The sequence below is a fragment of the Cervus elaphus genome, chromosome 7 (genome assembly GCF_910594005.1).
Source record: "Cervus elaphus chromosome 7, mCerEla1.1, whole genome shotgun sequence".
NCBI classification, from domain to species: Eukaryota; Metazoa; Chordata; class Mammalia; order Artiodactyla; family Cervidae; genus Cervus; species Cervus elaphus.
Genome location: NC_057821.1, coordinates 9,180,819 through 9,208,552, shown reverse-complemented (window position 1 = coordinate 9,208,552; position 27,734 = coordinate 9,180,819). Strand labels below are relative to the sequence as shown.

Genomic DNA, 27,734 nt, shown 5'->3' with positions numbered 1-27,734 from the left:
GAGGAACACTGAATTGACTTGCAGAGGCAAGCGAGCCGCTGTCCTTCCCTCAGAGCGGCAAGCGCGCCGCCCAGCGGCGCATGCTCGCTCGTCCCTCCCGGCCCCCCTCTTCGGGAAGCTGGCGACGCCTAGTGCGCAAGCGCCGTCTGTCGGCGCCGACTCCTCCCTCAGGGGCGGAGTCAAGTGGGGCCTAACATGGCGGCCAGCCGCTACCGGCGGTTTCTTAAGCTGTGTGAGGAATGGCCAGTGGACGAGACCAAACGGGGCCGGGACTTGGGCGCTTATCTGCGGCAGCGGGTAGCGCAGGCCTTTCGGGAGGGAGAGAACACCCAGGTGACCAGGCTGTGGGGCCCGCCTGTGGCGGGGAGGCGGTCGGGGCGAGGGGAGAGGAGGACGAGGCGGGGCGAGGCCGCGAGCGGGCCGGCGGCGGGCCTGCGCATGCGCGCGCCTTTTTGCTCGGGCGCACGTGCGCGGGACCCCCCTAACGCCCCGAGGCCCCGCGGAGAGCTGGGGCCCCGGCTTCTGCTCGGCCCTTTCACCCGGCTGTACTTTGCAGGCTCATAAAGAAGAGTTTTAAAATCTTGTAGCCTGGGACCGTTCAACCTTACTGAATCAAAATCTCTAGGGCCTTTGTTTTTAAACGCTCTCGATGACTCAGGTTGCAGCCAGGTTGTCGCACGGCACCAGCCTTAGGTAATGACAGTCATAGGCTTGTTGCTCCCCTGACACGAAGCCAGTACCTCGGAGTGTTGTTCAGTGACTGAGCTGATGTCCAAGGACCTCCGCAGGACGCCCGCTAAGTCTTGGTGTGTCTCCTGGGCCCCCGTAACCCGTCCGGCAGGTTTGAGGCCTCACGCTGTGTCCCTGTGTGTGAGTAGTGGACCTGTGTTCTTGCTCTCCTCCAGGTCGGTGCTGCGGCTCTGGGATTTGTTCATTCACACAGCACGTGCTTATGGAGCACCCGCTATGTGCCAGGACTGTGCCAGGTGCTGGGGAGACAGCAGTTAACTAGATGAGGTCCCCCCCACGTGAAATTTGTTTAGGTCCTAGTTCAGGACACAGTAAGCAGGTAGATATACCTAGGACAGTCTAGATAAGTACTGTGATGGGCGTGAGATAGAGTACCCTGGTAAAGGGGTAATATTAGGTATGATCAATAAAGCCTTACTGAGGAGGTGAGACATAGATGAGGCCTAAGGGAAGATGATGAGCCGACAGTGAACACACCTGGTGTCCTTTTAGGCGGTGCAAAGGTCCTGAGGCAGGAAGCAAAAAGAAAGTCCAAGTGGCTGAAGGGTAGTGAGTGAAATGGCGTTTGCTAAGAGGTGTCAGTCAAAAAAAAACAAGAGCCAGGTGTCATAGGATCTTCTAGGCAGGCTCTGGTTAGGAGTTGGATTTTATCATAAATACCAGAGAGAAGCTATTCTGGAGGCTTAGTCAGCAGGCTGATGTAACCTAATGTACTCTTTTTTTTTTTTTTTTAAGACCACTCTGGTTGTATCAGTGAATGGATTATAGGGAGGCAGGAATAGGAACAACTGGAGAGGAGGCTCCTCTAGTAGCCCAGGCAGGAAATGGTGGTGGCTTGGATATAAGATGACAGCACAGGAGATGGAAGTGGCCAGATTGGGGTTGCAATGTGAAGGTTGTATCAGCAGGACTTTTTGATGTATTAGATGTAGGGTAAAGGGGAAGAGGAACCAAGGATAGATGGTTTTGGCCTGAGCTGCTGGGTGCAGGGTGGTGCTGTTTCTTGAGCTGAGGAAGAAGCAAGATAAAGAGCAGGTGGGGTGTGGGAAGAGCATCCTGAATTTGGTGTTAGACGTGTTTAACTTGAGATGCGAAGTGGATTTACTTCCAAGTGCAAATGTCAAGTTGACAGTGGGATATTTGAGCCTGGGGCTCAGGCAAGAGGTCAGATACATGAGATGTGACATGCACGTACACACACATTGTGAAGAAATGACTTTTTGGAAATTTGGCCACAACCTGTCAAAGCAGGAACATTGCCTTTTTTCAACTTAGCCCAGCCCAGAGCCAAGCCAGCCTACCTGATAGAACAAGAACAACATGCCCAGTGGCATCACAGAAACCAAATGCTGACTGGGTGGTGGGCGTGGACAGCATGTCTGTTTCAGGGATTTGGGAATGGGGTGAGGGTCCCACAACAGTGAGGGCCTTCACACTTCTTACAGTGGTCTTCACTGGCCCAGAGTATAAAGATCTTGAAGGCAGGAGTCATAACTATTCCCAACTCTTCAAATCCCATAGTCTTTCTAGGGCTCTGCTTCCCATGTATTTTCAGTGTGAGCTTCCTGAGAATAGAGATGGTGCTATTTTTATCTTTCTCCCCAGAGCGTCTAGCATAGTTCCTGGCACATAAAAGACACTCAGTAAATGAATGAATGGGTAAATAAATTATGATTATGGCTCATGAGACAAAAATCATTTGAATATAGCTGCAGATGTAGCAGATCTAGATGGAGAGAAGTAGTGAAGAGCGAGATGGGAATATTTCCGTGTCCTGAGAGGTGAGAATTAATTTGAGAGCTCACTCTGTGGGGAACTGCAGGAATGGCAGAAGAGGGACAGAACCTAGTCCTTATCACCAGGGAGGTTATGGTTGGGCAGGCACGTGACTTAACTCTGATGAAATTCGAGTGGTGAAACCAGCCAGCAGAGAAGCTGCCAGAGGTTAGACCCTGGGAAGGTGAGAGTCTGACATTCACCTACTTGATTGTTAGAGTGAGAAGAGCCAGAAAAGGAGGATTGCGCTTTCTCTTTTGGAATTGTCATCCCTTGTCATCACTTAGGGAGACGGTTCTGAAGAGTAGAAGGCCCACACAGATTTGAGTCACGGCTGCAGATGCGACTCGCGGCTCGGTTGATGGTTCCCGACCACTGATGAATGCGTCCCTGGTAGAGGGAACCAGTGCATCATGATGGCAGCAGGCACATTACTCAGGACCACTATCGTGGTCCCTCATCCTTCTGCCGCTTGAGAATGCTCCCAGGCTTAGTAAATCTGCAGTAATTTTTAGAAGGAGTAGTCCCTTGCCGGAATTGAGAACAGCATTGAGTCACTCCCACTGACGCCCCCGGATCATTTATAAAGACCTTGAGAAAGAAAGGTGGTTTATTAAACTGGCAGCCAGGGGTAGGCATTCAACCCAGTCAGCTGATCGGTGTGGCTCTCCCCCTTGGTTTTGCCGAGATTGCTGGAAAGACAGGACGGGACGGGGAGGCTCTCTGTGTTTGTTCCCATAGAGGGGAGGGACAGGCAGTCCTGCTGTCAGCCTCGTGGCTCCCTGCATCTGGACGGTAACGCTGAACTCGTGCATGGCACACTTGTGTGCATGAGCTTACTTAGTCTAATCCTTAGTGCAGCTGAGCTGAGGTCACCACTGCGATCCTCACTCTGCAAAGAAACGAAATCAGAAAAGTAACTTATTTGGAGTCCCTGGGAGTTAAGCGGCGGGACAAGGGCGCATAGTCTCCTTTGTGCCCGATCTTTCCTCAGCTCCCATTCCTCCCGAGTTGTTTCTTCTTGTTAGAAAGGAGTCCTGTTCCCTGCACTTCAAGCCCTCCCTTCCCCTCCTTCCCTGCTCAGAACCTCTTTGGCCCATGGACAGTTTGGGCAAAGAATGAAACATCTCTCTGTTTACCCACCTGCTTTTCTTTGGCCCAACCCCTCCCTCCCCAGCGCACATGGGGGAAAGACCATCCTCAAGTGGGATCGGAGCACAGAAAAGCCAGATCGCCTAGAAAGCAAATTAATCCTTCAGACCACAAACCAGAGCACAAAAATAGCTGCCTCCATTTATCCTCCTGCAGCTCGCCCTCTGGGGAGTCTCATGGTCCACTCCACCCTCAGCCCACCAAGAGGGAGGGGTTGGTGGGAAGAGAGAACACGCTTAACACCTCTTTCATCCTCTATTCTATTGTGCAGTTTTTTAAAGTGAATGTTCATGGATTTTGCCTCCTTTCAGTCCAGTTTCCTTAAGAGAGTGCATGTTCCCTGCAGCACCAAGAGATTAATAAAAGAATCACAACACGGGAGAAGGTGGCGAAAACAACAGTAATTGTTGACTTAAGTAGAGGGGAAGGCGCCAGCGCTTCTAATGAGCTCATTAGGTGCAGGCGGCTTCCTGGCAGCGCCCACTGAACTAGAATGGGGACCAGCTCGGAGGAGCCTCCCAGGAAGGGGCTCACCCACCAGGGAGTTCTTCTGTTAAATATCCAAGTGGAAATAATAGCAGCCCCGTTTGAAAGGAGTTGAACTTTTTTGGGGGTGGCGGTAACATAGGTCCTCCATCCAGGTCCTCAGAGGGGCACTGAAAGGTTTCCTCTCCTGTTTTCTCAGTCATCCAGTCAAGGCCTGGGCCTGTGGCTCAGTGTGGAGTCTGCTGGCAAGTGCTGCCATCCAGCGTCACCCACCGTGTGGCTCCTCTGTATTTATTGATGAATGACCTGAGGGCAGATTGTGCTATTTTTTAGTTGTAATATTGAGCCCACTGCAAAGCAGCCATTGTGAAGAGAATCAGGCCTGAGAGGGAATGCAGATATCTTGTCTCTTTCTCTCCCCTGGTTCTGGATGGAGCTGGAGGGAGTTAAGGTAGTGTTTAGACCAAGGCACGGCAGTTTTCTAGGCATGTTCAGAGATGTAGTGTGCCTCCTGGAGATCTAGATCGTCCACCACTGTCAGTGGGTCCCCCCTTAGAGATCTGAGGGTCTGCCTGTTGCCTCCTGGACTAGTGCAGCTTGGTGAGGCTTTCACTCTTTGATGGCCTGTGTCTGCCCCGCACCGGACCCCAGCCCAGCGGGGGCCTTTCCCCACTGCCTCCTAAACTGGCCGTGATGTAGTCAGTTCTTTTTGTCAAGTATAGTTGATTTACAGTGCTGTTTGTTTCAGGTATATAACAAAGTGATCCAGTTATACGTATATATGTTCTTTTTCAGATTCCTTTCCCTTCTGAGTTATTACAAGACACTGAATATAGGTCCCTGTGCTATGTGGTCCGTCCTTGTTTATCTGTTTTAGGTATAGTACTGTGTATCTGTTAATCCCAAACTAACTTGTCCCTCCCCTGCTTCCCCTCTGGTAACTGTAAGATTGTTTTCTATGTAGATGAGTCTGTTTTTGTTTTGTAAATAAGTTCATTTGTATCATTTTTTAGATTCCACAGATAACATTTGTCTTTCTGTGACTGACTTCACAGAGGGTGGTAATCTCTAAGTCCATCCATGATGCTGCAAATGGCATTATTTCACTCTTTTTTTTTTTTTATAATATTCCATTGTATATATGTACTACATCGTCTTTATCCATTCATTTGTTGATGGGCTTTTAGGTTGCTGCCATGTCTTGCTGTTGTAAGTAATGCTACTGTGAACATTGGGGTGCATGTATCTTTTCTAATTAGAGTTGTAGTCTTTTCCAGATATATGCCCAGGAGTGGGATTGCTGAATCACATGGCAACTGTTTATTTTTAGTTTTTTAGAAACTCTATACTGTTCTCCATAGTGGCTGAACCAGTTTACCTTCCCACCAGCAGTGAAGGAGGGCTCCCTCTTCTCCACACCCTTTCCGGCATTTGTTGTTTGTAGGCTTTTTGATGATTGCCATTCTGACTCGTGTGAGGTAATCCCTTGTTTCTGTTTTGATTTGCATTTCTCTTAATAATTAACAGTGTTGAGCATCTTTTCATGTGCCTATTGGCTATCTGTATTACTTCTTTGCAGAAATGTCTGTTTAGTCTTTTGACCATTTTTCAGTTGGGTTGTGTGTTTTTTTATTGTTGAGTTGTATGAGCTGTTCTGTATATTTTAGAAGTTAAGCCCTTGTTGGTTGCATTGTTTGGACGTATTTTCTCCTAGTCCATAGGTTGTCTTTTCATTTTGTTATCGTTTCCTTTGCTTTGCAAAAGCTTGTAAGTGATTAGGTTCTGTTTGTTTTTTCTTTTGCCTATGTCTCTTCTAGGAGTTTTATATTATCATGTCTTAGGTTTAACTTTTTAAGCCATTTTGAGTTTCTTGTTGTGTGTGGTATGGGGAAGTAATCTAATGTCATTGATTTACAGGAGGCTATGCAGCTTTCCCAACACCACTTGCTAAAGAGAGAATGTCTTTTCTCCGTTGTGTATTGTTGCCTCCTTTGCAGAAGATTAATTGACCTGTGTATGGGTTTATTTCTGGGCTCTCTACTTTGTTTCACTGATGCATTTGTCAGATTTAGTGCCAGTACCATACTATTTTGATTACTGTAGCTTTGTGGTATTATTGTCTGAAGGCAGGGAGGGTTATGCCTCCAGCTTTGTTCTTTTTCCCCAGGATTGCTTTGGCAATTCTGGGCCTTTTACGGTTAAAGATAAATTTTAGGATTATTCCAGTTTTGTGAAAAATATCATGAGTAATTTGATGGGGTTCTATGGCCATTTTAACAATTTTAATTCCTCCAATGCAAGAGCATGGGATACATCTCCATTTCTTTGAATCATCTTCAGTTTCCTCTAGCAGTATTTTATAGTTCTCAGCATATAAGTCTTTCACTTCCTTGGTGAGGTTTATTCCTAGGATGTTTTTTGTTTTTTTGATGAGATTTTAAAAGGATTTTTTTTTTTTTTCACTTTCTGATGTTTCATTGTTAGTGTAGAGAAATGCTGTTGATTTCTGTACATTAATTCTTGTATCCTGCTTTGTTGTTGTCATTTAGTCACTAAGTCATGTCTGACTCTTATAACCCCATGGACTAGCCTGCCAGGCTACTCTTCCGTGGGATTTTCCCAGGCAAAAATAATGGAATGGGTTGCCATTTCCTTCAGGGGATCTTCCTAACCCAAGGATCAAACCCACAGCTCCTGCACTGGCAGATGGATTCTTTAGCACTGAGCTACCTGGGAAGCCCTACCTTGCTAATCTCATCTATCTGCTCTAAAAGTTTTTGTGTTGACTCTTTGTGGTTTTCTGTATGGGGATCATATCTTCTTCATACAGTGAGTTTTACCTCTTCCCTGCTAATTTGGATACCTTTTATTTTTCTTGTCTGATTGCTGTGAAGTGGTGAGAGTGGGCATCCTTGTCTTGTTCCAGGTTTTCGTGGGAAGGCTTTCAGCTTTTCACTGTTGAGTATTACATTGGTTGTGGGTTTGTCATAAGTAAACTTTGATTATATTGAGATATGTTCCCTCTATACCTGCTTTGAGAGGAGTTTTTAATCATGAGTGGACATTGAATTTTATCAAATGCTTTTTCTGCACCTATTGAGATGATCATGTATGTGATTTTTGTCTTTTGTTTATGGGGTGTATCACACTGATTTGCGTATGTTGAGCCATTCTTGTTAACTTTGGATGAATACAGCCTGATGATGGTATACGATCCTTTTTATGTGTTATTGGATTTGGTTTGCTAGTTGTTTTTTTTTAAATTAACTACTTATTTGTTTTTGGCCGCACTGGGTCTTCATTGCTGTGCATGGGCTTTCTCTGGTTTTGGTGAGCAGGGAGTGCTCTCTAGTTGTAGTGTGTGGGCCCCTCATTGCAGTGGCTTTTCTCGTTGAGACACACAGACCCTCGCCAGCGTCCACGTTTGCGGCACGCAGGCTCAGCAGCGCGGATCACAGACTCTGAAGCACGCGGCTCCGGGAGGCATGGCGCATGAGGGGAGTCCTGCAGCGTGTGGCGTCTTCCCAGACCAGGGGCTGCCCCTGCGTCCCCTGCATCGGCAGGCAAGTTCTCAACCACGAGACCACCAGGGAAGTCCTGCTGCTATTCTGCTGAGAATTTTTCCATCTGTATTTATCAAAGATGTTGGCCTGTAGTTTTCTTTTTTGGTGGTGTCTTTGGTTTTAGTATCAGGGTGATGGTGGCTTCATAGAATGACTTTGGGAGTGGTCCCTCTTCAGTCTCTTGGAAGAATTTGAGAAGGTCAGTATAAGTTCTTCTATGTATGTTTGGTAGTATTCCCTAGTGAAGCCATCTGGCCCTGGACTTTTGTTTGCAGGGAGTTTTTTTATACTACAGCTTCTATTTCACTTCTAGTGATCAGTCTGTTCAAATTATCTATTTCTTCTTGGGAATTCCCTGGTGGTTCAGTGGTTAGGACTCAGAGCTTTCACTGCCATGACCCAGGTTCAATCCCTGGTCAGGGAACTAAGATTACAGAAGCTACACAGTGCAACCAAAAAACAAAACAAATTTCCTGTTTCCTGATGCAGTTTTGGTGGGCTATATGTTTCTAGAAACATCCATTTCTTCTAGATTATCCAGTTTGTTGGCAGATAATTGTTCATGGTATCCTCTTATGGCTTCTTATATCTCTGTGATGTCAGTTGTTATTTCTCCTCTTTCATTTCTTATTTTCTTTGTTTGGGTCCCCTCTCTTCTTGGGGAGCCTAGCCAGAGGTTTTCAGTCTCTTTTCTTCTGACTTTAGGTTTGTTTGTTCTTCTTTTTCTAATTCTTTTAACTGGTATTTTGGATTATTTGATATTTTTCTTGTTTTTTTGAGGAATGCCTTCATCGCTGTGAACTTTCCACCAAGAATTGCTTTTGCCGTGTCCCATAGATTTTGTCTGGTTGCATTTTCATTGTCATTTGTCTTAAGGTATTTTTTAATTTCCTCTTTGACTTTGTCATTGGCCTATTGGTTGTTCAGTATCCTGTTTAGTCTCCATGTAATCTTTTTTTTTCCCCCCCGTTTCTCTTTCTATGGTTGATTTCTTGTTTCATGCTGTTATTGTCAGAAAAGATGCTTGGAAAAAAAAAAAGAAAACATGCTTGGAATAATTTCTGTGCTCTTAAATTTGTTGAGATTGTTTTATGTCCTAGTAAGTCATCAATCCTAAAAAATGTTCCATGTGCACCTGAATGTGTATTCTGATTTTTTGGATGTACTGTCCTGAAAATATCAATTAAGCCTGACTGTTCTCTTGTGTCATTTAGAATCTCTGTTGCCTTATTGATTTTCTGTTTGGGAGATCTGTCCGTTGATGTCAGTTCAGTTGCTCAGTAGTGTCCAACTCTTTGTGACTCCATGGACGCCAGCCCTCCCTGTCCATCACCAACTCATGGAGCTTGCTCAAACTCATGTCCATCGAGTTGGTGATGCCATCTAACCATCTCCTCCTCTATCGTCCCCTTCTCCTCCTGCCCTCAATCCTTCCCAGCATCAGGGTCTTTTCCAATGAGTCAGTTCTTCACATCAGGTGGCCAAAGTATTGGCACTTCAGCTTCAGCATTAGTCCTTCCAGTGAGTATTCAGGGTTGGATCTCCAAGGAACTTTCAAGAGTCTCCTCCAACACCACAGTTCAAAAGCATCAGTTCTTCGGTGCTCAGGTTTCTTTATAGTCCAACTCTCACATCCGTACATGACTACTGGAACAACCATAGCTTTGACTAGATGGACCTTTGTTGGCAAAGTAATGTTTCTGCTTTTTAATATGCTGCCTAGGTTGATCTTGGCTTTTCTTCCAAGAAGCAAGCGTCTTTTAATTTTATGGCTTCAGTTACCATCTGCAGTGATTTTGGAACCCAAAAACATAAAGTCTTTCACTGTTTCCATTATTTCCTCATCTATTTGCCATGAACTGATGGGACCAGATGCTATGATCTTCATTTTCTGAATGTTGAGTTTTAAACCAACTTTCTCACTCTCCTCTTTCACTTTCATCAAGGGGCTCTTCAGTTCTTCTTTACTTTCTGGCACAAAGGTGGTGTCATCTGCACATCTAAGGTTATTGATATTTCTCAGCAATCTTGATTCCCAGCTTGTGCTTCATCCAGCCCAGCATTTCAAATAATATACTCTGCATATAAGTTAAATAAGCAGGGTCACGGTATCAGCCTTGATGTACTCCTTTCCCAATTTGGAACCAGTCTGTTGTTCCATGTCCAGTTCTAACTGTTGCTTCTTGACCTGCATACAGATTTCTCAGGAGGCAGGTCAGGTGTTCTGATATTCCCATCTATTGAAGAATTTTCTACAGTTTGTTGTGATCCACACAGTCAAAGGCTTTGGCATAGCCTATAAGGCAGAAATAGATGTTTTTCTGGAACTCTCTTGCTCTTTTGATGATCCAACAGATGTTGGCAATTGGATCTGTGGTTCCTCTGCCTTTTCTAAATCCAGCTTGAACATCTGGAAGTTCACAGTTCACGTACTGTTGAAACCTGACTTGGAGAATTTTTAGCATTACTTTGCTAGCGTGTGAGATGAGTGCAATTGTGCAGTAGTTTGAACCTTCTTTGGCATTGCCTTTCTTTGGGATTGGAATGAAAACTGATCTTTTCCAGTCCTGTGGCCACTGCTGAGTTTTCCAAATTTGCTGGCATATTGAGCGCAGCACTTTCACAGCATCATATTTTAGGATTTGAAATAGCTCAATTGGAATTCCATCATCTGCACTAGCTTTGTTCATAGTGATGTTTCCTAAGGCCCAAACTTGACTTCACATTCCAGGATGTCTGGCTCTAGGTGAGTGATCACACCATCGTGATTATCTGGGTCGTGAGGATCTTTTTTGTTCAGTTCTTCTGTGTATTCTTGCCACCTCTTTTTAATATGTTCTGCTTCTGTTAGGTCCATACCATTTCTGTCCTTTATTGTGCCCATCTTTGCATGAAATGTTCCCTTGGTATCTCTAATTTTCTTGAAGAGATCTCTAGTCTTTCCCATTCTATTGTTTTCCTCTATTTCTTTGCATTGAGCACTGAGGAAAGCTTTCTTATCTCTCTGTGCTGTTCTTTGGAACTCTGCATTCAAATGGGTATATCTTCCCTTTTCTCCTTTGCTTTTCACTTCTCTTCTTTTCTCAGCTATTCGTAAGACCTTCTCAGACAACCGTTTTGCCTTTCTGCATTTCTTTTTCTTGGGGATGGTCTTGATCCCTGCCTCCTGTACAGTGTCACGAACCTCCATCCATAGTTCTTCAGGCACTATGTCTACCAGATCTAATCTCTTGAATCTGTTTGTCACTTCCGCTGTATAATCGTAAGGGATTTGATTTATGTCATACCTGAATGATCTAGTGGTTTTCCCTACTCTTTTCAGTTCAAGTCTGAATTTGGCAATAGGAAGTTCATAATCTGAGCTGCAGTCAGCTCCTGGCCTTTCTGCTGACTGTATAGAGCTTCTGCATCTTTGGCTGCAAAGAATATAATCAATCTGATTTCGGTATTAACCATCTAGTGATGTGCATGTGTAGAGTCTTCTCTTCTGACGGTTTGCTATGACCAGTGCATTCTCTTGGCAAAACTCCGTTAGCCTTTGCCCTGCTTCGTTTTGTACTCCAAGGCCAAATTTGCCTGTTACTCCATGTATCTCTTGACTTCCTACTTTTGCATTCCAGTCCCCTGTAATGAAAAAGACATTGCTTTTGGGTGTTAGTTCTAGAAGGTCTTGTAGGTCTTATAGAACTGTTCAACTTCAGCTTCTTCAGCATTACTGGTTGATGTCAGAGGGGTGTTAAAATCTCTTGTTATTGTAGTCCCATCAGTTAAAATCTCTTCTTATTGTATTCCCATCAGTTTCTCCTTTTATGTCTGTTAGAATTTATTTATTTAGTTGCTCCTATATTGGGTTCATATATATTACTAAGTATATCTTCTTCTTGTATCGATCCATTTATCATTATATAGTGTCCCTCTGTATCTTTCTTTATGGCCTTTGTTTTAAAGTCTATTTTGTCTGATACGATCCTGTGATCCCCACTTTCTTGTCATTTCTGTTTGCATGAAATATTTTTTTCCATCCTCTCACCTTCAACCTGTGTTATCCTTAGCCCTAAAATGGGTCTTTAGCATGTTGTAGGCTCTTGTTTTATTATCCAACCTGCCATTCTATGTCTTTTGATCAGAGCATTTAGTCCACTGGCATTTAAGTAATTATCGATAGGTATGTGTTTATTGCCATTCTAAACCTGCTTTTCCAGTTGACTTTATATTGCTTCTTTGTTCCTTTCTTTTTGTTTTTCCTTTTGTGGTTTGATGGTACCTGCTTGCTTTAGACTGGTAGTCGTATAAGCTCAAACACATTAAAAACAAAAAATCCACACTTTTCTTATTCCACTCTCCCAAGTAAGAATGATGTGATTTTAATCTCCTGTTTTACATTTTCATGTTTATCCTTTTGTTGTTCATTGTGGTTATAATTGCTTTCACAAATTTTTTTTCTGTTTTTTTAATGTATGTTTTGGTTTATTTAAGTGATCTACAATCCTTTCATATATTTGCTTTTTCTGTTGTGATTTTCCCTTTCCTATAGGTTCTTGCTTCTCTTCTATTCAGAGAAGACCTTTCAATACTCTTTTTCAGGATAGTTCTAAGTATTGCTGTATTCTTTTAGTTTTTGCTTGTCTGAGAGATCCATTATCTCTCCTTCTATTGTAAATAATGATCTTGCTGGGTAGAGTACCCTAGGTTGCGGATTTCTGCCTTTCAGGACTTCGAATATATCTTGTTGCTCCCTCTGGCCTGCAGAGTTTCTACAGAGAAATCAGCTGATACACTCATGGGGGTTCCCTTGTGTTGGGGTCCTTTAATGGACCGGAACCTTGTGGTGCGGAGTCGACGATAAGAAAGTGAAAGAGAGAAAGAGAGAGAGAGAGAGACAAAAAGACCCGGGGACCTAAGCTCTGATGGAGCAAAGGTGCTTTAATGATTTTTCTATGAGTATATATAGGCTGCAGTACAAGAAACTTCTTTCGGGAATGATAGAGATCAGAAAACCAAATGTACAGCAACTGTTACCACAAGGTCAGGAGACAATCCATATCTCAAGAAAGGGGAAGGAGATTAAGCTGTTTTGTCCTAAGGAGAATGTTTACTAAAGGAGACTCATGCTTGCCTCACGCAATGACCTCAGTCCCTGGGAGCAGCGTGCTGTTCCGCTTGAAGAGGGACAAAGGACTCATGAGAGACAGCATGTAGGAATCCTCCCGTCAAACATTCCCTGACAGTTCCCCCTTATTTATTTATAATATTTGTAAGAAGAGTTCTGACCATCAGAGTTTGTTTAGTTTTGACAATCTTTGCATGAAGGCAACGGTAGACAACAAATATAATTGTTAAGACAATCACCAAAATTATGGTTCCAGATCCAATGCCATGAGTAAGACTTTGAAACCATCCACGTGGGTCTAGCCCAGATAATTGATCAGCTAATTGTTTAGCTAAAGTTTCCATATCAATGGAAGAGGGCAGATTATTAGAAAAGATTTCAAATATTTCTTTTTGTAATAACTGTACATTCAGAGAGGCATTATCATGTATGTTTTGTAAATGATACTTGATTTGTTCCCAGTTGTAGGCACTATTATTAAAATGAACAGGAGTAACACAAAATTGAGTAGAATTCTAGTCACATTTTAGCATCACCTGTTTTTGTACATCTGTTAATTGATCTCCAACCCATTCGATGGCTGTTTTCAGTTCCTGTATTTCTTCTTGAATTTCCTCATCTATCTGAGTCTGAGTGGGCCATATAGTATGGGCATCTTTAGTCCAATTTTGGATAAAATTATGTGTTTGAATTGAGGTTTGTAAAGTAACGCTAGTCATGACAGCAATGGTGCAAATAGTTATTAATCTTTTTTTTTTTTTTTTTTTTTAGTTATTAATCTTATAATGCCAAAAATCAGCCATCCAATGAATCGTTTACATCGCTAGAGCAATTTAGTAAGCAACCAGGAAGCAAGTCCAGCCATGGGACCTTCTTCCCAGGGCCGTTGGAGATTTATTGGTAACCATAGACTACGTTGAGATCGAAGAATTAAAAGAGAATCATATCTTAAGGAAATAGAGGAGTTAAGACAAGTACATAATCTGCAATTTATGCAAGTTACAGAACGTATAGTCTTATTGAATTGTAAGTTTCCTATAGCTGTAACAAAAGGAAATGGAACACAGGCTTGTATAAAATATGATTGATTATAGCAAAAGAAGTAATTGTTATAGCTATGATTGGTCCCTGTTCGGGCGCCATTTGTTGGGGTCCTTTAATGGACCGGAACCTTGTGGTGCAGAGTCGACGATAAGAAAGTGAAAGAGAGAAAGAGAGAGAGAGAGAGACAAAAAGACCCGGGGACCTAAGCTCTGATGGAGCAAAGGTGCTTTAATGATTTTTCTATGAGTATATATAGGCTGCAGTACAAGAAACTTCTTTCGGGAATGATAGAGATCAGAAAACCAAATGTACAGCAACTGTTACCACAAGGTCAGGAGACAATCCATATCTCAAGAAAGGGGAAGGAGATTAAGCTGTTTTGTCCTAAGGAGAATGTTTACTAAAGGAGACTCATGCTTGCCTCACGCAATGACCTCAGTCCCTGGGAGCAGCGTGCTGTTCCGCTTGAAGAGGGACAAAGGACTCATGAGAGACAGCATGTAGGAATCCTCCCGTCAAACATTCCCTGACACCCTTGTAACTTACTCTTTTGTTTTTCTCTTGCTGCCTTAAAGAGTTCTCTTTTTATCTTTAACTTTTGCCATTTTAATTATGATACATCTTGGTTTAGGTCTGTCGGGTTCATCTTGTTTGGAACCCTCTGTTCTTCCTGTACTTCGATACCTGTTTCCTTCTTCAGGTTTGGCAAGTTTTCAGCCATAATTCAACGTTCTTCTGAAATCCTTATGCATAGATTGGCACGCTTTGTATCCCATAAACCTTATATGTTGCTTCCATTTTCTTTTTTCATTTGTCTTTCTGTCTACCATTCTAACTGAATGATTTCTGTTATTTTGTCTTGTTGATTAAAAAGATGTACAATGTGAGTGTTGCAAGTTATATTTTATTTGGGGCATAATGAGGACTGCCGGGAGACAGCACCTCAGATAGCTCTGAGAGACTGCTGCAAAGAGGCAGTGGGGAAGATCAATATATAAGATTTTGGTGAAGGGGGAGTTCAATGCAATTAAGTGCTTACTTTACAGAAGGTTTTCTGCTAGTCATGAGGAGCTGATGTCACCAGGAAGGAAGTTAGTGCTTTTCTAGATATGAAGAGTCTACGGCCATACCACCCTGAACGCGCCCGATCTCGTCTAGATATGAAGAGATGCAAGGCTGGGATCATGAAATCAGTTCCTGCAGACACCTTGCTATCTAAAGACCTGTTCCGCCAGCTGCCCTGGAGCACAGAGGGCGTGCTGAAGGTCAGCGGCTGCAGCAGCACAGGCTTCCGTCTCCACAGCGGTGGATGGCAAATGCCCGTGGTGGTGTTCAGTTGCTAGCAAATGCTCTTGGCAAATGCCAATTTGTAGTTGACAGTCTTCCAGATCACTTATTCATTCTTCTGCATTACTTGGTTTGCTATTGATTGCCTTTAGCTTAGTTTTCATCTCGGCAGTTGAGCTCTCTGATTTTGATTGCCTCTTCTTCATGTTTGTTCTTGTTCAGTCGCTCAGTCGTGTCCGACTCTTTGCAACCCCATGAGCTGCAGCACGCCAGTCTTCCCTGTCCTTTACCATCTCCCAGAGCCTGCTCAAGCTCATGTCCATTGAGTCAGTGATACCATCCAACCATCTCATCCTCCGTTTCCCCCTTCTCCTGCCTTCGGTCTTTCCCAGCATCAGGGTCTTTTCCAGTGAGTCGGCTCTTCGCATCAGGTGGCCAGAGTATTGCAACTTCAGCATCAGCATAAATCCTTCCAATAAATAGTCAGGACTGATTTCCTTTAGGACTGACTGGTTTATTCTCCTTGCTGTCCACGGGACTCTCAAGAGTCTTCTCCAGCACCACAGTTCAAAAGCATCAATTCTTTGGCACTCAACTTTCTTTATAGTCCAACTCTAACATCCGTACATGACCACTGGAAAAACCATGGCTTCGATTAGACGGACCTTTGTTGGCACAGTGATGTCTCTGCTTTTTAATATGCTGTCAAGATTTGTCATAGTTTTTCTTCCAAGGAGCAAGCGTCTTTTAATTTTGTGGCTGCAGTCCCCGTCCACAGTGATTTTGAAGCCCAAGAAAATAACTCTGCCACTGTCTCTGTTGCAGGAATGGGGACCCCTTCCAGGGCCTGAAGTGGGCTCTTATCTAACACTTGGAAATGAATTGTCCAAGGAGACACATGAGCTGACAAAGCAAGAGACTTTATTGGGAAGGGGCGCCTGGACAGAGAGCAGTGGGCTAAGGGGACCCAGGAGAACAGCTCTGCAGAACTGGCCCACAGGCTCTGGTTTTATGGTGATGGGATTAATTCCGGGTTGTCCTTAGCCTGTCATTCTGACTCAGAGTCCTTCCTGGTGGTGCACGCCTTGTTCAGCCAGAATGGATGCCAGCGAGAAGGATTCTGGAAGGTGGTTGGGCACGTGGTATCCCTTTTTGACCTTTCCCGAACTCTCCCTGTTAGTGGTGGCTTATTAGTTCTGTGTTCCTTACCAGGGCCTCCTGTCGTAAAACTGGTACCTGGCCAGGGTGGGCAGTTTGAGTCAGTGTGCTTCCCCTAACATTTCTATTTTTCCCCACCTGTTTGCCATGAAGACTGGATGCCATAATCTTAGTTTTTTGAATGTTGAGTTTTAAGCCAGCTTTTTCACTCTCCTCTTTCCCCCTCATCACAGAGCTTTTTAGTTCTTCACTTTCTGCCATTAGAGTGGTATCAGCTGCAAATCTAACAGTGTGTGTTAGTCACTCAGTCGTGTCTGATTCTTTGTGACCCCATGGACCGTAGCCTGCCAGGCTTCTCTGTCCAAGTAGTTCTCCAGGCAAGAATACTGGAGTGGGTTGCCAATTTATCTGATGTTAGTTCCTTGTTACAGTTATCTGCATTTCTGTCGATCGCCTTAATTCCTTCGCCATTTCTTTACCTTTCTTTTGAACCCAGGATCTGGTGGACTGGAGAGGTGTGTTTCATTGTTTATTCTTTTAGGGGATTTCTCTTGTTCTTTTCATTGAGAATGGTTCCTCTGCTCTTCTATTTTACTTATATTACTGTGACTCTGAATCTAGGGAAAACGGTTATCGACTGTGATCATGAACAGCTGTTTTTAAATGGGACATCCCTGTGTAGCCTGTTTGAGTCGAATATTTTGGTGTGAGGGCTGTTTTTGTTATGGATGCTTGCCATGTCTTTCCTCACAGAGTGCTGGCCCGTCCCCCCTTGATGGCAGTGTGTCTGATGTTGTGGTGACCACGGCCTGCCCTGGGTGTTGGGCAGGGCCTCCTCTTTGCTCTGTGGTTGTCACAGCCCCGTTAGGGGCAGGGTCTAATCCCCAGTTGTTGGAGCAGAAGCCCCAAATCCAGTTGTAAGCTGTGGTGTGTGGTTGGTGGGACTGGAGTGCTCCCACGGGAAAAGGAGCTGCTGTGTATTCCTCCCCAGGAGGTGTCTCCCTGGACATGTGTTCTGTGCCATTTCCTGTCACCTGTTGTGCATGCTCTCCAAGTACACTGTTGTTGGTACTGCCCTCAGCCCCACCTCTGCTGTGGGAACACCAGTAATCAGCTCAGATTTCAGCCCCGCTTCCCTGTATGCGTGCCCACAACGTTTGTTATTGCTGGCGCCAGACTTGCCTCAGCTAGGGGAGCACCAGTAATCAGCTCAGATGTCCCCTAGATGCTGCTGCCGGCATAAATTTGCTGGTCACTCACCTGCCAAGAATCGGCTCAGATTTCAGCCCCACCTCCATGTGTGGGCAATCTGCTGGCGCTTGCACACTCCCAGAGCTCACAGGGGCAGAGCCGTGCCCACTGTGACCCCCGAGAACGAGGTTGCTGTGGTGGGCTCGTGCTTCCCCCCGCCCCCACGTTGAAGGGTGGCTTCTGTGGCAGAGCTAGGCTCTGTCCTGACATGCACCCCACCCCACGCCCCACAATTGCAGCTCAGACCACACTGCAGGCCCTCTGGGCTGTCTCTGCACAGCCCAGGTGAGTCCTCTGAAGGCCCAGTTCCAGCCCCAGCCATTCTCCACACCAGCAGGCGTGCGTCTTGGGTGGCTGGGAAGTGCAGCAAGGTGGCCCGCGCTGCCTTGCTTGTCCCCCTCTGTCCTGCCTTCCACAGGCCGGCCGCCGCACTCTCCTCTGAGGCTCCCTGTCTTCCCGGTGGGCCTCCCGGTCAGTGAAGGGGCTTCCCAGGGTACGGGAACCTTTTCCCTTTGAAATGAAAGCTTCCTCCTGTCCTGATTCCTTTTGCTTTTTTTTTCTTTCATCCTATCCAGTTATGTGGTGACCGTTCTTACAGCTTTGGTTGTACAAGATCTTATGCCAGTGTTCAGTGGGTATTCTGTGAAATTTTCCACATGGAGATTTTTTGATGTATTTGTGGGAGGAGATGAGCTCAACATCCTTCTATTCCGCCATCTTGATCTCTGCCCCCAGTGGTTTTTTTTTTTTTTGGCTGTGCTGCGTCTTTGTTGCCACACAGGATTGTCTCTCGTTGCGGCAAACCCAGGCTACTCTCTAGTTGCAGTGCACAGGCTCCTCATTGCCGTGTCTTCTCTTTGCGCTGAGCATGGGCTCTAGGGCATGTGGGCTCAGGAATCGTGGTGAGTGGGCTCAGGGGTTGTGCATGGTCTTCAGGAGTCATGGTGCGTGGTCTTCAGGAGTCGTGGCGTGTGGTCTTCAGGAGTTGTGCGTGGGCTTCAAGGTTGTGGTGTGTGGGCTCAGGGGTTGTGGCGTGTGGTCTTCAGGAGTTGTACATGGGCTTCAGGGTCGTGGTGCGTGGGCTTCAGGAGTTCTGGCATGTGGGCTCAGGAGTCGTGGTGCATGGTCTTCAGGGCTCGTGGTGTGTGGTCTTCAGGAGTCGTGGCGCGTGGGCTTCAGGGGTTGTGACTTTCAGGCTGTGGAGCACAGGCTCAGTCACTCTCTGGCATGTGGGATCCTCCCAGATCAGAGATCAAACCCGTGTCTCTTGCATTGGCGGGTAGATGAGCCGCCAGGGACGCCCCCTCAGTGGTTCTTAACCTTTGAGAACCTGGTGCCCGTGGATGAAAGCGCAGACACAGGGCTTGTTAGGAATCTGGTGGCTCCCCAGGCCTTGAAGCACTCCTTGGAGCCACTTAAGACCCTGGACCATCCTTGTCCCCCTGGTTTTTCACGCCTCTTGCTTCCAGTCCCTCCAATCCCCATTCCACCAAGTCCAGCTCTGAAGTCTGTACTCTTCAAAGTGACGGCCTCTGACTCTGTATCACTCTGAGCTGTCACTGCAGTGAAACCCAAACCTTCCCCGCCACACCTGCCGTGGGAAGCAGGCCTGGTCACCAGCTGCTGCCTCTGATCTCCTGTAACTGTGGCACTCAGTTACACTCTGTCCTGGTCATTTTTTATTTTTATTGTGTGTGTATCTTGTCTCAGCTTGATCGTCACCTTCTCTGGAGCCGAGGCTGGGTCTTTACGTCCCCTGGCAGCCGCCTAGCAGAGTACTCTACATAGTAGGTGCTCAGGAAAGATTTTCAGTTGAACTCAAGGGAATAGTCTCCCATAACAGAATGAACTCATTTCAGAAGTTCATTACCAAGTCATGAAAACCTTTTTTCACAGATCCTCCTGGACTGAATCCAGCCCTACCTTAATTAGCAAAGCAATCTGCAGCACCCTTTCCCAAAAGTGCTTATGCATCCCTTTGTGTGACTAGAACAGGGGCCGCTGTACCAATTGCTGTCACCACCCAAAATTCAATTTTGAAAATCGAAGTCAGTGCCTGCGGCAACGATGTAGATTTGTATGTATAAAAGTTTAATATGGTAAAGAGAAATTTACTGACGACTGAGCAGGGGAAATGCGAAAGGAGCGAAAATAGAGCCATAAAGGACACTTTGTCCGTCGAACATCTATTTTATTCACATTTAGGGAGCAGAGCTGAATTCTTCATAATATCCCTTGCTGCCTTTTTCAAACCCAGTGCTGCTATTAGTCCTAAAATGTCCATAATCTCATTAGGTGTGAATGCAAAATCAGGTAATTTAAAGCTTGTATGAAAATGTTCCTTAAATGCACAGTACACTTCATCAGGGAAAACTGTATTTCAGAATTCAGTGTTTGTGCTGATATCTGTGAATAAAGTGTAGGATGTAGGTATGTGGTAAGGCTTCCGGAATGAGAGAATGGTTTCTATTGATGTAGTTTTAAGTAGTAAATAAGACTCTTTTTTGTAATTGCTGAGCTTGGGTTGGGTGTGACTAGAAACCCAGAATTGGCCGTGGCTCCATCTCTGCTCAGGCGGCAGTAATAACTGGCCAGAAATTGCCATCCCTCAGCTCCCATCACCTCCACTGAGCTACCTTTACGGCCTTGTATAGACATCTTCTGACCTCAAATGGGAAATTGAGTGACAAGTTCATTTTTTGGTGATTGGTCATTTAGAGGTGATTCTGATTATTCAGTGAGCGCCAGACTTTACGGAAAGTATCTGGGAGACTGTCTGTTTAATACTGAAAGACTTTTGAAAGGTCGAGGGAACCCAGAGGGTCGCACTGCAGGTGACCCCTTCCTCTCCCTGTCCCTCCCCTCTGCCCTCCTGCTCTGCCAGAGGTGGCACGCGCCCTGCCCCCCGCCCAGGGTACAGAGGAGGTGGCCTCCAGCCCGCCGTCACCATCGCACTCAGAGGAGGGGCAGGAGGGGACTCCTGCTGGCGGGACCCTGAGGGCGAGGGTCTGGTGGGAGCTGGGACTGGGGAGGACGCAGCGTGCCGGCGGTCTGTCCCCGGGGGAGCCGGGCGGGCTGCTGGCCGGAGGCAGCGCTGTGAGAGCTGGGTTGGGACAGTGGTCAGTGGTGTAGGAGGGGAAGGTCAGGACGCGGGGCCTGCAGGTGGGGGACAGTGCTGCAGGCGGCCACTCGCCTGGCAGAGACAGGGTCGGCGTGTGATCTCCACTGGGGTGACCGTGGAGCACTTGGGGCCCACTGAGAGCCATCAGGGTCAGGACTGGAGGTTCGACGAGGGCTGGGGCGAAGCTTGAGGAGTCACTTCCACCTCCCGCCACACCCCGCAGTCACGCCAGCAGCACCAATCCACTGATGTGTCCTCACTGCGGTCCCCTCAGCGTGGGCGCGGGCCGGCCCCGTGCCTGGAGCGCCCCCGTCCCGTGGGGACTACTGCCTGCCCCCGCCAGGACCCTAGGTGGGCTCCCTGGCTCCGCTAGTGGCGTCGGGGTGCCCTCCACACGCCCTCACTCCGCTGTTGCAGGGATCATCCTGAAGTCTTCTCTTTAGCCTGGTAGGTAGTGCTGTGAGGGCTGTGTTTACCGTAACTGTTGACTGCTAATAGTAACCACCTTCGTTAGCGTCCCAGGCCCTGAATTCAGAGCAGTCCAGGTGTTAACCTCACTTATCCTCACATGGCCCTCAGAAATAGGGAAGATCGTTTTCTTTTAAAAGAAAGGTTAATTTGGCCAGTATGCTTCAAAAATGTCAATGCAGGAAAGACAAAGACCGAGGTGTCCTGGCTGCAAGAGAAAGAAATGCAGCAGGTAGTGCTGGAGGCGAGCCTGGGCCGAAAGTACTTTTTTCCTACAAGGATTTTTACTGAGACAGTTGACAGAGTTGGAATATGGGCACTGGGATAGAGAGAAGTGTTGTGTCAACGTCGAATGTCCTGAATTTGCTCGTGGATCTGTGGTTATATGAGAGAATGTCATCATTCTCAGGAAATTAAGTGTCAGGAAAGAGACAGTGATTTGCCCGATACCCCAGAGCTCCTAAGTGACAGGATCCAGACACAGTGGTTTGACCTGGCTGCTGCCCACAGCCACGGATGCCAGCTCCAGAATGGGCCGGGCATACGGGAGTTCTCGTCAGCTTAGAAGTGAACACATCCATCCAATTGTCTTGTGACGGTCTCCACAGTAGTCGCTGGAAGTTTGGCTGGTGTTACTCTTTTTCCTTTTGCACCTTGCGCCTTCTGTTCGTCTCTCGTCTGGTTAGCTCTCGGTTTTGCATGCGCTGCCAAAGACAGAGCGTTCAAAATGCTCTTCCCGCAAAGTGCATGCTGCAGATTCTTTTCCAGCTGGACTTTCTCTGAAAGCCCCGCCTCGGGGAATCAGAACTCAGTCACCGGCCTCCTGTTTTTCCATCCGTTCTTTCTTTTCAGCCCTTTAACCCCGATCCGTTCAAATAGTGCCTTTGACTATTATTCCGCAAACACCGGCTGCCTCCTCAGCCCCTCACCTCTTCTCTCCCGATGTGGCTGCCTGGGTGCCCCACCGACAGGTGGCCTGAGCCGGGGAATGGCGCGGGCAGAACTCGGTGACAGGCTGTCCTTTTGTCTGCTGTCAAGTGGGGACATTATCTGACGTGCACTCGGAGGCAGAAGCAGAGCTACCTTTTTAAAACACTCAACTACTGATTTATTTATGTTCTTTCTTCTTCGAGAAAGGATTTAAGTTGGAAAAATCCATCGTTTGAATTCTGGGATAAAACATTGAAGAGGAAGTTTCATTCTGGGGCGCTTTCAGAATTCTTGGCAGAATAATATAAGGAACTAGCTAAATAATGGCAAAGGCAGAAGGAAGGGAAAACCAGGAAGAGACATGGAAGGGGAAAACCCGTGTCTCCTCCGTGTGTCACCCTTCTTGCCTGGAATTCCCAGTGGGGCCACCTTCCTCCTGCCTGTCTGCAAGGCATCCTTCTGTCCTTCCTCACAGCACCTGACTCTCCCTCTCAGGTCTCCTCAGTTACCTGTCTCATCCTAAGACACTGCTTTCTTCATGTTTCTTTCCTTATCACACTCAACAGCTCCCTACTCACCACAGATGAAAGTTCAGATGATTTTTTTTTTTTCCCTTTCATAAGAGAATCTGTATTTTGAAGGTTTAACTCACAGAGCTCTCATCTTTTTCTTGCCCGTGCACCCTCAGGCCCGCGGCCAGGTGGCCCGGTCTGAGGCACAGGTTGCCCCTGCCTCCTCTGCCCTGTGCATGCCGGCCGCCCCCTCCATCGGGAAGGCCCGCTGCACTCTCCCCGACTCCTGTGCCTTCTGCAGATCCCTGCTTAGTCCCACTTCCATCACCTGCTGGCCACTTGAGCACGCGGGAACTCGCCTCCTCTGACTTCTTGCGGCCCGCACTGCCCTCAGCGCTCCTGCCAGTGTTGGATTTTTCCTGCAGTGCCTCCCACCTCAGTGGCTTGCTGACTCACGCATCACGGGTGCCCCACAAATATTGATTTGCCGATTGAGTTTTTTTGCAGGTTGGGGGGTTGCTGAGGTGGAATCATTATTCCAAAAAGGAGATTTCTAACAGCAAGACCTGTAGTCGGAGAAGCCGGCGCAGAGCTGCAGGCCTGCTTCCTGTGAAGGCCTGACTTGGGGGGTCCCCCTCAAGGTGCAGGGTGCAGGCCGGCGTGCGGGTGGGGCTGGTTTGCTCACTTTCTCGGGGTCCTTTGTTTTTCAGATTGCAGAGCCTGAGGCCTGTGATCAGATGTACGAGAGCTTGGCACGGCTGCACTCAAACTACTACAAACACAAGGTGAGTGGGCCAGTCTTTTCTGTCCCCAGGCCTCTGACTGCAGACAGCCAGTAAGAGTGAGGGAATCTGATTATGTGATGTTTTGTATAGAATTGTGGTTTTGCTGGTTTCGAATGTAACCAGTAATTTCAACCAAGCCAACTAAGGCACTTGGTAGAGGCTTTTAGGTCACCTAAATGAAAGGTCTTTGTAATTTTGAAGAAAAGCCACGTTTTGTATGCCAGGGGGTGCTTCTGGGTGTGTCCGACAGCTGTTGGGTCTCGCACAGATTGGCCCACCCTCCTGACACGCTGGTGACAGAGTTGAAGTGACCGGAAGTCCTGTCAGAACACGCTGGGCCTCTCCTTGGCCGTGACGTGACTGCTGTCAAATTCCACTAAGTGTGTTTCTTCCCCAGTCTTGAAAAATGTGCTCAGTAACTCCACAGATACACATGGCCAAAGGCCTAGTCTGCATGAAAAGGGGATTTCTCCTAAATCCTCATGACCCAAAGTATGGTCAGCCGCAGCGTGGCACTGCCCGGGGGCTGGTCGGGGACGCGGCCTCAGGTCTGGGTCTTCCCCCGGCCCCAGCCTGGGTCTCCAGAGGCTCAGGCGCCTCTGCTGTGGACGCCAGTGTGGCCTCCAGGTGGCGCTGCTCCCCTCCCTCTGGCCTCTGGACACCAGGGCCTGTGAACTGCCCTTGAGAGCTCGCCTCTCTCGTGTGCCACGGAACTAACCTCTCCCCTCCCTCCTCTCTGCCCCTGTGACCAGTACCCTCGCCCCCGAGACACAAGCTTCAGCGGCCTGTCCCTGGAAGAGTACAAGCTGATCCTGTCCACAGGTATGGGAAGCGCAGCTGCTGCCGCTTCTGGTTGGTTTGCAAGTGGGTTTTTGAGTGGTCCCGGGGAATCATCTAATAAGACAGCTTTGCTTGATGGAAAGTCTTGTGGAATAGCCCACAGGAAATTCTGAAGCTACAGGGCTCATGTTTTTTGGTCATAGAATATGGAGAAGGTCAAAGGCGTTATTTAAAAAAAGCAAATTTAAAAAAAAAAAAAGCAAATTTATCTTCAGAGCTTTTAAATTCAAGACTGGGCAGCAGGGAACAGGGGAATATGTATTTGCCAAATGGAAGTAGTTGAAGTCAGGATGGAAGGAAAATAATTTTATTTTTATGGTCCTAAGAGGCCTTTATAAACAATGAGGGTTTTAATTAAAACAAAAAGCCATTCAGTGGACGTGTATGGAGACATGGGCTGCGGGTTAGATACGAGTTTAACTAGGTTTGTTTTGGAGTCCTTGACAGACCCTGATTAACAAGAAAGGAAATACCCTGCCTCACCCAGCCCCTCCTTCTTCCCCACGTCCATTGTCACCAGAGGGGCACGTGGCGGGTGGTGGCCGGGGGAGCCTGGGTTGAAACAGGCAGGTTCTGGAAAATTACTATTTTTATTGCCAAGGACACCACATATAAAAATAGGCTAACCTTTTCTGGGAGGGCATGGCCCTGAAACATTTGCTTTCTGGTACTCTAGAAATTTCTGTTTCCTATTTCTCTGGTATGCTTCAGCCACTAAGGTTTGAGGATTTAGGCTTCCAGAAAACTCAGCCTTCTGAACAGATTAAAACCTGGTGGTGTCATCTGCCATTGTGTGTTGACCCTGATCCTACTTTTATTACAGTACTCTGAAAAACTGGGGTAAAGACACTTTGGCCAGGCAGAATCACTTTATTGGCAATTTTATGTATATCCAAAGAGTATACCCCCCTGTCCCCAGGCCCATGTAATTACAAGCTTCGATGCACAGTGTCATTGTGAGGACCCCAAAGAGTTTAAGCAAAGTTTGAACTTGAAATCAGAACGGAAAGGAGCTCTAGAAGCTCAGCCTCTGCCCTTTGTTAACGCTCGGGACGCTGGGTTGGGGGAGAACAGGGACGCCACGACGGGGAGACGCAAGACCTCCCCCACTGGTCTGTGCTGTGGCTTGTTCTGCGACGGCAGGGAGCTCAGCCTTAGGAAATTGGCTGATAATTAGCTTTCACAGCAAGCCTCATCTTTTTGTTGTGACTCTGTGGAATAAGCTTACCAAATGTTCCCTCTGACAGGGCAGGAGAACACCTTGCAGTGTTCGTAGTGAGGATTTGAGGGCCTGGCAAGTCTGAAATGTGGCCCCAGTGTTGGTCCCAAGTGTGTCCACCCTGAGGTGGGGTCCCGGGAGTCTCTGAAGGAGCCTCAGGGCTTGTTGAGACAGGGAGCCTACGGCATCCCATTTTGTGCCCCACGAGGCAACCTGGACTTCTGGAAAAGTTGGGGTAGGATGCTGGGCTCGTGGCTGGGGTACAGAGCTAGTCCTCATTTAGTCAAGAGTCCACTGACAATAATTGTAATAATGTAAGTTACCTTTTTGTTCAGAACAGCTATTCTTTTTCTCCATAAGTTTCATTAAGAGATGGAAATCCAGGCTATAAAAATTAATTTCATAAATTAATTCATAAATAAAATCTAAACTTAAAATATAAGTAAAATTAGGTATCATAGAACTTTAGCCCTGGGGAGACTTTAGACCAGTGGTTGTCAATTCAGACTCAATTTTGCTCCGCAGGGAAACTCTGGCAGCGTCTGGAGACTGTGATGGTCATCAGGCTTGGCGGGAAGGGGCTACTGCCGTCCGGTGGGTCAAGGCTGAGATGCGGCCACAGTGCCGGGTCTGCCCCGCAACAAAGGGCTACCTGGCCCTAAGCCTCGCTGGTGCTGACTGAGATACCCTGCCCTGGTTGCTTGGGGTGGGGAGGAGGGCTGGGTGTATGTTTCTGAATGAAGGCCCCACTGGCTCCTGCCACCTTCATGTCTGTGAAGAGGGCTCCCTTTTCTGGAATGTGGGCCAGGTGCCAAGTACATCACCTCCATCATTTCCTTTAAAGGTCACAACTTTGGGGGCTTCCCTGGTGGCTCAGCTGGTAAAGAATCCGCCTGCAATACGGGAGACCTGGGTTTGATCCCTGGGTTGGGAAGATCCCCTGGAGAAGGGAATGGCTACCCACTCCAGTATTCTGGCCTGAAGAACTCCAGGAACTGTATATGGGGTCACAAAGAGTCGGACCCGACTGAGCAACTTTTCACTTTCACTGGTAGCTCAATGGAAGAGAATCCTGTCAATGCAGAAGCAATGCAGGAGACACGGGTTCAATCCCTGATCTTGGAAAATCCCCCGTGCCTCAGAGCAGCTAAGCCCTTGAGCCACAACTATTGAGCCTGTGCTCCAGAGCCCGTGAGCCCTAGAGCCGGTGCTCTGCTGCAAGAGAAGCCCCCCAGTGGGAAGTCTGCACACTGCAACTAGAAAGAAGGCCGCACGCACGGCAACGAAGACCCAGCACAGTCAGAAATCAGTAAAATTACTACAGAACACAGCTCACAGCTTGTGAGGCAGGTGTTTATGTCTCCACTTCGCAGATGAGGAACCTGAGGCTCAGTGATGAGGAACCTGATTGCTTGAGGGGACCCAGTGTGGAAATGGTGGGTGGGGACGGGGGCCCGGGCCCAGTTTCCTGCTGGAGTCGAGGGTGTCCGCTCATCCCCGTGGTGTGGGTGGATGTAAGTGCCTGGGTTCAGACCCCAGCTCTGCCGCTTCCTGCCGTGGAGCCTACTCAGGTTCCCTTACCCCACTCTGCCTCAAGTCCCCACGTCTGTACAACGGAGACAGCCCCTGAGGCTCAGGTCGAGTGTTGTGACGAGCCTCAGGGCGCGTGGGTTGCGAAGCCGACACAGCAGCACTGTGTCCTGGCTCACGGGCGGCAGAGCGGGCCCTGCTTGGCTGCTGCATGGGGACGATGTGAGCAGAGGCCGCTGTCAGGACACGGTCTGGTACCCGTGCTCGTGCCCACTCACGGTATTCGTCCGTTACCCTGCTCTGCTCGCTTCTCAGAAGCTGGGGCCGCACGTCCTTTTCTCCGTGAAGAGTCCTGCCTGATGGCGAAAGCCCTTGGGGCCAACCTGTGTAATCATTTTACAGTTCACCCTTTTTTGTTGTCTTCTCCTTTTGCAGATACATTGGATGAGTTTAAGGAGATGAATAAAGGCATGTGGAAGAAGCTGCAGGAGAAGTTTGCCCCCGGGGACCCCGAGGAAAAGCACAAAGCCTGGGCGCGGGCCCTTCCGCGCCCGCGCACCTAAGCGTGGCGTCGTGTGTGTTGCCATCATCAATAAAACGCCCTGATTTCCCCATCCTCATGGTTCGGGAATCTCGTCTGGCCTTCACAGAGAGGAAGCCTTTGTTTCTCTAAAGAAAGCTGCGGCCTGAGAAGGGATGCAGGTCGAGCATCCGCCCGCCCACCGGCCAGGCTTGGAGTCCCTGGGAGAGGA

The 27,734-nt window shown here is 47.4% G+C and overlaps 1 protein-coding gene across 1 annotated transcript; it reads left to right on the top strand.

Moving 5' to 3' along the window:
• The first annotated feature begins 157 nt into the window (after positions 1-157).
• LOC122696950 (ubiquinol-cytochrome-c reductase complex assembly factor 2) lies at positions 158-27,598 on the top strand. The gene is made up of 4 exons (XM_043907195.1): positions 158-333; positions 23,319-23,393; positions 24,146-24,215; positions 27,418-27,598. The coding sequence occupies exons 1-4, from the start codon at positions 196-198 to the stop codon at positions 27,543-27,545; spliced, it is 411 nt and encodes a 136-aa protein (XP_043763130.1). The 5' UTR covers positions 158-195; the 3' UTR covers positions 27,546-27,598.
• Positions 27,599-27,734: the final 136 nt, after the last annotated feature.

What these genes read in the sequence shown, in the direction of transcription:
- LOC122696950 (XM_043907195.1), top strand. Translation starts at nt 196, where the DNA reads ATGGCGGCCAGCCGCTACCGGCGGTTTCTTAAGCTGTGTGAGGAATGG. An exon ending in GGGAGGGAGAGAACACCCAG is followed by an intron (nt 334 to 23,318) that starts GTGACCAGGCTG and finishes TTTGTTTTTCAG; the next exon opens with ATTGCAGAGCCTGAGGCCTG. An exon ending in CAAGCTGATCCTGTCCACAG is followed by an intron (nt 24,216 to 27,417) that starts GTATGGGAAGCG and finishes CTCCTTTTGCAG; the next exon opens with ATACATTGGATGAGTTTAAG.